General features: G+C 33.0%; 1 protein-coding gene across 1 annotated transcript; it reads left to right on the top strand.

The window, feature by feature from the left end:
- Nucleotides 1–3,381: 3,381 nt before the first annotated feature.
- LOC120082995 (HAESA-like 1) lies at nt 3,382–7,033 on the top strand. The gene is made up of 2 exons (XM_039038453.2): nt 3,382–6,254; nt 6,346–7,033. Exons 1-2 carry the CDS (start codon nt 3,641–3,643, stop codon nt 6,735–6,737), a joined length of 3,006 nt encoding a protein of 1,001 aa, XP_038894381.1. The 5' UTR covers nt 3,382–3,640; the 3' UTR covers nt 6,738–7,033.
- Nucleotides 7,034–8,484: the final 1,451 nt, after the last annotated feature.

Raw genomic sequence — 8,484 nt, 5'->3', positions numbered from 1 at the left:
ATTTTAGTTGATATAATGACAAATTTTGTAGGTATAAATTGTTCCGCTTAAAAGAAAATGAGGTCTTCTTATTTATTTATTTTTTTTTCTCCTTCAAAACATTATTTTAAATTTTAACTTTCACTTAATAACCACCCAACACAATAATAAGAACAACAACAATTTGATGACCAATATTTCTTTTAACATGTAATGTTTAAAGAGGATTGATTGCAAATTCCCTTTAATATCTCTAATTTTTATCACATCCTGATAGAGGAAAATAAAACAGTTCACGCCATTGCTGCTTTGGCATCCTCTCAAAATTGTTTTTTGCTTTAGAAAGATGTTTTTCCTAAATGTATTATCCCTCTTCTTTTTGACGAGAAGTTGAAATAGTTATTGATTGTGGCTGTTTTGGTTTCTCTGGTCTAAAAAAAAGGATTTGTTAAAACAAATAACAATTTTCTAAGCTTAAGTACAATGTGCACATTATCATTGAGTGGGACTAACATTAACAAAGGTATACCATGGTAATATTAATAATCATCAAAGCTGATTGTAACCATTTCAATTTTGGAAATATTTGTATCCATGACCGAAGTTATATATATTATTTGAAATTACGTTCTTTTTTAGTTTGTAAAAATGAAACTGAGATTTGAAACACATTCATTAAAAAATAGATAACAGACTTGATAGGTAAAACTAGTATTTATAAGTTTAATTTAAAAGAAAAAACAAAAGATAAAAATTCGGATAAAATGAAGTTTAAATTGTTTTAAAATTCGAATATCGAAATATATCAAATAGGTCAACAAGGAATTAGTGATCCAAGTAACACAGCACATGAAAATGTTTAGGAGATGAGATGAGATGAGTTGAGATGTGAACTCAACTCATCATTTGGGAGGTGAACTTCATATGTCATCGACATTTTATACCATGTCTACCAACAGTGCACCTAGCCATAATCACCATTGATGCCTTATTGCTCAACTCTAACAACCACCTTCAACGACTACTTCTACGGCTAAACCCAGTGACTACCTCGACAATCAACTTCGGTGACCACCTCTGATGTCCAACTTTGGTAACATCCAACCACCACCGTTGATGGGCAACTCCTATGACTATTATTTTAATTATTACTACTACAAAATTGAGTTTTGTTGACGTACGTGTTTTTTTTTTTTTTTTTGACTAAACCTTAATTTAAAGTTTAGAAATAACTACTAATTTAAAAATACATATAAAACATCAATAAAGGTTAATATTTAAGTTGATACACATAATTACCAATAAAAATACTGTTGTTAACACAAAAGTACTCAAGTTTGGTCAAAATGTTGAATTTTCTATTTTTTTAATTAGTTTATAGTATTTTATAGTCGTTCTTTATAATAACTTAACATTAATAAAATCACTTTTTATCATTTAAGAAATCAAACAAGCTTGTATGTAAAAACATTTTTGAGAAATAATTGTGAGACACATAAATATTTTTATTTAAAAATTTTATTATCAAAAGTGTCAAAATAAATATGGCCTAACTAGAAACATCACATATGTACAAAATTGTAAAATAATTACTTATTTAAAAAAAAAATTAAAATGCACGATCCAAAAATAAACCTTAAACCATATTTCCCACACCTTCTAAAAATATATGTGTGCTTAAAAGACCATAAATAAATTGTAATCTATAGTTTATTATAAATATATGTAAATTTATTGAATAAAAAAATTTCAAAATAAAAACAATCATCGTAGAAAAATCATTTATGTAAAAAAAATTGCAACAGAAAATTCACCCCAAATATCTAAAATGCAGACGTACAACTAAACTTAGCGCCTCAAGTAACCTTTATTTACTTTGTTACCATGACAAACGAAACAAGATAGTAATATTCAATTTTAACATTACACATGGAAAAAATTAATTCCCATGGTTACTTTAATATAGACAGGACAATAATAAACAAATCAACATGACACATGAAAAAAAAATTATTTCACATTGTTATGTTTCATTGAATCATTAAATACAATTGACAAAATTCAACCATTATTAAATTGTATAAACTAATTTTAAAGAATATTGTTAATAGAAAAATGGCTTACATGTTATTTTGATTTTTTTAGTTCAACCATACCTGCAAATTTTGTAAATTTCCAGAGGTTGAAAAAACACTATTAATCTCAAAATTTTATGAAAATAATATTTGTCTTTTTTCTTTTTTTCTTTTTTACATGTGAGATAAAAAAATCAAATATTTGACCTCGAGATCGATAATACAAGCTTTATACTAGTTAAATTACGCTCATTTTGACAATAATATTTTTATCAATAAACTTTAATCGGTAAGGATCTAATCATTGTATTTTCAATTTTTGTAACAATTCAGTCCCTAACTTTAGTATATAATAATTTAATTATTGTACTTTCAAATTTGTTACAATATAATCCATTTTTTTAACTAATATTATCAAAATGAAATGTCAATTTTTTTTATCATTTAATAATGTATACGTTGTATAACTAAAATACTTATCATGTATACTTTGTATAACTTATAAACACATCATTCCTAGTTTTCATGTTAGGAAACTAAATCATTATAAATTTTAATATATAAAAATTAAATCCTTACAAACTAAATGTATAGATTAAATTGTTACAAAGTTAAAAACATACCTATTATATTATTAACCGAATTGGACACGACTCACTTGATATAAAGCTTATATATCGTCGACTGCAAAGTAGAGACGTACATGGGTTGTGTTGTGGATTTTTTTTTTCGGATCAATCTAAAAATTCGGATTGGTTGGGTTAACAACCCAAAAGAACCAAACAGACCCAAAATTTGGGTGAGAGTCGAGTCGAGTCATTAGATTATTGTTTTTTTTCCTTACATATTTAAAATACTTAAATTTATCCACACTAATAACTAAAATCTCACAAATCTCAAATGTTAAATATCTTATCCACGATATCTATGATAAATTTTAAACTAAAATAATATTTTAAAAATAAAATATTAAAAATTCATAAAATCACTAATTTTAAAAGAAATATATATATATATATATTATTAAGTCTGATTGGATAAAAAAAAATTATTCAACTTAAGACCGAATCCAATTCGAACAAAATAGAAAAAAATTAATCCCATCTGAAAACAAAACTAATCTAACTCAATATTTATAATTTCGATTAGATAGTCTAGTTTATTTGAGTTTCCGATCATTTGAACACTCCTACGTCGGAGACCAAAATTTGATATGTAATTCACATATTGATAAAAAAAAAATGTAAAAGAAATAAATTAATATTTACAAATCAAAATTCACTAAATTGGCACTCGATCAAAAGTGTAGGGATGAAAAATGATTTTTAACCATTTTTTAATATATCCATTAAAAAAAAGAAAAAAGAAAAAAAGGAAAACTCGTTTTAAGAATTTATTATTCTTCATGCTCTCTTCCATGGCAGCTGTCGCTGGGTCTGAGCAGGAGGGGCTCTGAAACAAAGCTCTCATCCTTTCTTCTTCCCTGAAAACTCCTCCTTCCCCCTTTCCCCTTTTTCCCTTCATATATTCATCTTCTTCCTCAAACCCTAAACCCTTCCATTTCTACTCACGGAGAAGCACCAACAATGCTTCTTAACCCCCTCTTCCTCCTCTTCTTTTTCTTCTTAATCTTCCTCTCAAACCCTTCTCTTCTCTCCTTCTCTCTAACACAAGAAGGTCTCTATCTTCACACCATCAAGCTCTCTCTCGACGACCCAGATTCCTCTCTCCGCTCATGGAACGACCGCGACGACACTCCCTGTTCCTGGTTTGGCGTCTCTTGCGACCCTCAAACCAACTCCGTCCACTCTCTCGACCTCTCTAACACCAACATCGCCGGCCCATTTCCTTCCCTCCTTTGCCGTCTCCAGAATCTCTCATTCCTCTCCCTTTACAACAATTCCATCAACATGTCCCTTCCCTCTGCTATTTCCGACTGTACCAGTCTCCACTATCTCGACCTCTCCCAGAATCTCCTCACCGGCGCGCTTCCGAGCTCGATTTCTGATCTCCCCAACCTTCGTTACTTGGATTTGACAGGGAATAACTTCTCCGGCGACATTCCGGAGAGTTTCGCCCGGTTTCGGAAGTTGGAAGTTCTGTCTCTTGTTTATAATCTTCTCGATGGGCCTATGCCGGCGTTTCTCGGCAACATTACGTCGTTGAAGATGTTGAACCTGTCTTATAACCCGTTTGTGCCGAGCCGGATCCCATCGGAGTTTGGGAATTTGACGAATCTTGAGGTGCTCTGGTTGACTCAGTGTAATTTGGTTGGGCAAATTCCGGAGTCTCTTGGTCGGTTGAAGCGGCTTACTGACTTGGACTTGGCGTTGAATAATCTTGATGGGCCGATTCCGAAGTCGCTAATGGAGTTGAGTAGTGTGGTTCAGATTGAGTTGTATAATAACTCGTTAACGGGTGAGTTGCCTTCTGGGTTTTCGAATCTGACTTCATTACGACTGTTTGACGCTTCGATGAATGGTTTGACTGGGGTGATTCCGAATGAGTTGTGTCAATTGCCGCTTGAGAGTCTCAATCTCTATGAGAACAAGTTTGAAGGGAAGTTACCGGAAAGCATTGCCAACTCGCCGGGTTTGTACGAACTCAGACTGTTCAGTAACCGGCTCACTGGCGAGTTACCGCGAAATCTTGGAAAGAACTCGCCGATGAGATGGATGGATGTTTCTAACAACCAGTTTTCGGGTGAAATCCCGGGGAATTTGTGTGAGAAGGGAGAGTTAGAGGAGCTTCTCATGATCAACAACCAGTTTTCCGGCGAGATCCCGGCGAGTTTGGGTTCGTGCGAGAGTCTTACGAGGGTGCGATTGGGTTATAATCAGTTTTCCGGCGAGGTACCGGCGGGATTTTGGGGGCTCCCACATGTGTATCTGTTAGAACTGGTGAGTAACTCGCTTTCTGGGAAGATTTCTGATGCCATTGCCACTGCTAAGAACCTTTCGATTTTCATTATCTCTAAGAACAACTTTACTGGCACGTTACCGGCGGAGATCGGACGGCTGGAAAATCTTGTGAAGTTGCTAGCGACGGATAACAAACTTACTGGATCATTACCAGGGAGTCTTGTGAATCTTAGGCATCTTTCGAGTTTAGATCTTCGGAATAATGAACTCTCTGGGGAACTTCCCAGTGGAATCAAATCGTGGAAGAATCTCAACGAACTCAATTTAGCAAACAATGGATTCACCGGCGAAATCCCTGAAGAAATCGGAAACTTGCCTGTTCTTAATTACCTTGATCTGTCTGGAAATCTGTTTTCTGGGGATATCCCTCTTGGGTTACAGAATTTGAAACTCAATCTTCTCAATTTATCTAACAATCGCTTGTCAGGTGAGCTTCCTCCATTTTTAGCTAAGGAAATCTACAGAAATAGCTTTTTGGGGAATCCAGATTTGTGTGGACATTTTGAAAGTTTGTGCAACAGCAAAGGTGAAGCTAAAAGCCAAGGCTCTCTCTGGTTGTTGCGATCCATCTTTGTTCTTGCCGCTATTGTGTTTATCGTCGGTGTCATCTGGTTTTACCTCAAATACAGGAAGTTTAAGATGGCAAAGAAAGAAATGGAGAAGAGCAAATGGACATTGATGTCCTTCCACAAGTTGGATTTCAGTGAATACGAGATCTTGGATTGTCTTGATGAAGATAACATCATAGGTAGTGGATCTTCTGGTAAAGTTTACAAAGTTGTGCTTAACAATGGTGAGGCTGTTGCAGTGAAGAAACTGTTTGGAGGGATGAGGAAAGAAGGCGAAAAAGGCGATATCGAGAAGGGTCAAGTTCAAGACAATGCCTTCGAAGCCGAAATCGATACTTTGGGAAAGATTAGGCACAAAAACATTGTGAAGTTATGGTGCTGCTGTGTTACAAGAGACTACAAGCTTTTAGTCTATGAATATATGCCTAATGGAAGCTTGGGAGAGTTGCTTCATAGTAGTAAAAAAGGGCTGCTTGATTGGCCTACTAGGTTTAAGATAGCTTTAGATGCCGCAGAAGGACTTTCTTATCTTCATCATGATTGCGTCCCTCCGATCGTACATCGAGACGTTAAGTCAAACAATATCTTGTTGGATGGTGATTTCGGAGCACGGTTAGCCGATTTCGGTGTAGCTAAAGTCATCGATTCAACCGGGAAAGGACCTAAATCCATGTCAGTTATCGCAGGATCTTGCGGTTACATTGCACCTGGTTAGTAAATCAAACTTGGTCTTTACTACATGATTAGACAATTTAGTTAATGCCCATTTTTCCTAATAGTCCTATTTTGATAATCTTGCAGAGTATGCTTATACACTCCGAGTGAATGAAAAAAGCGATATATACAGTTTTGGCGTGGTGATCCTCGAGCTAATAACTGGGAGGCTCCCGATCGATCCAGAGTTTGGGGAGAAGGACTTGGTGAAATGGGTGTGTTTCACATTAGATCAAGACGGGATCGATCAAGTGATAGACCGGAAACTGGATAGCTGTTTCAAGGAAGAAATATGCAGAGTCCTTAACATTGGGCTGCTATGCACCAGCCCTCTTCCCATAAACAGGCCATCGATGAGAAAGGTGGTGAAAATGCTGCAAGAAGTTGGGGCAGAGAATCAATTGAAAAGCAACAGTAAAGATGGAAAGTTAACTCCATACTATTATGAAGATGCATCAGATCAGGGAAGTGTAGCTTAGAACAAAACACAGTTTGATTGCATAAAAGAAGAAAGCTTTCAGTTTATACAAAATTTTCTTTTAAGTTTTTCAACTCAACTCCATATTCCCGCTGGTTTGGTGTTCTTTTTAAATGGAAAAGAAAGAATTCAGGTGGATGACTATGAGAAGATGCCAAAAATAGCAGCATTGTTGACAGCAATTTATATGTAAATTTGTTTGCTTTGCTGATGATATTCAAACTGTTTAATTGTTCTCTTTTTTTTTTTCTAACACTAATGTAGTGTAATTTTATATATATATGTAGTTTAAGAAAATTATGGTTTTTATTATTTTACAGCAGAAAAAATTAATTAATTATTTATTGAAGTATTTTTGAAAAGATCCCAAAGAGAATCTTTGGTAATTAATTCCCATGTGAGGCGCTTGGACCATGCCTGTTTTGTATGACATAAAAAATAAAATATAAAAATCCTGGATTTCGACAAAAGTAGATGAGGTTAATTTAATTACGGTTTTGTAAGTTGAGTTTGCCAATGTTGTTACAAAATTATTGGGTTCTTAATTTAATCACACTTATTCAAGTAGAGTTTTACGAAGGTGTTACAAAATTATTGGTTTCTTAAATGTTTAAATAGTTGAATCAAACGCATTAATGACCTTTTGAATTTTGACATAATTATAAAAAGCATTTTAAAAAAAATAAATTATACTGATTATTTATAGCTTTCTTTTTTTTCCTAATCATTTTGTTTCTTGTATTTTGACTATTGAAAACTATCTATGTTTCTTTTCTCTAAATTTCTTTATCACAATTTTTTTAAGAAATCATGTGAAATCTAAGCTAAATTTGAAAAAAAAGTTGCTAAAATTATTTTTAGTTTAAAATTTTGGTTTGAAAAGTCCGTTGTATTTTAAAAAACCAGAAACAAATCAAGTAAATTATAGGTGTATTAGAGAAAAATTCATAGTCAATCAAACTCCTATTGCCTATCGGTTTAAACGAAATGAAAAAAAATTGCTTAGACTACATTATAAGTCATGTTCGAAATTGATTGAATTAACTTATTTACCAGTAAATATAAAATTAATTTAATTGAGAAAAAAAAAATTTATTCAATGTAGCTATTCAAATATGACAACCTCGTAATAACCATTTTGTGAGAATTTGAAAAGCCTGCTCTCCCAAAATTTTTAAATATGAGTAAAAAATTGAGTTTTTGGTAAAATATTAGAAGTGTTCTAGTTAAAAATACTCTAAATTTAGTGTGCTAACTCTAATTAAATTGAATTAAGTTAATTGGTGGGTGGGACTGTAAAAAAAGAAAATGATTGGGTTGGGTTGTAATGTAGTTATGGTTGTGGGCAGAGAAGAAGCATTTAAATGAACAAAATCTGCAATTTGCAGAAAGTTGGTTGCGTTGTAGAGAAGTAGTGGCGGTAGGTTGCCTTCTTTTATTTCCTTTATAATTTTTTTTTATTTTATAATTTTTTTTTTTTAAAAAAAAAACAAACAGACCAACATGGAATCAAATCGATTGCATTCAAAATCCTTTCTTGTAGTATATTAAAAATTTAAATTCCATTATTTTTTTGTGCATTTAATACAATTTAATTTCATCCCTGACAATTTTGCTTAAAGTTTCAACCACTTCTACAATGGGAATGGAGGTGAAAGCGATAGATAAAAATGAGAGCAGTCGAGAATACAAATCAATAATTAAATTTCACCCCCACATATCTTTTTAATTAATTTTTTGGTCATGGT

This window comes from Benincasa hispida, chromosome 8 (genome assembly GCF_027475165.1).
Source record: "Benincasa hispida cultivar pf3 chromosome 8, pf3_genome.v1.1, whole genome shotgun sequence".
Classification (NCBI taxonomy): Eukaryota; Viridiplantae; Streptophyta; class Magnoliopsida; order Cucurbitales; family Cucurbitaceae; genus Benincasa; species Benincasa hispida.
The sequence above is the reverse complement of the archived record's forward strand: the minus strand, read 5'-3'. Positions and strand labels throughout refer to the sequence as shown.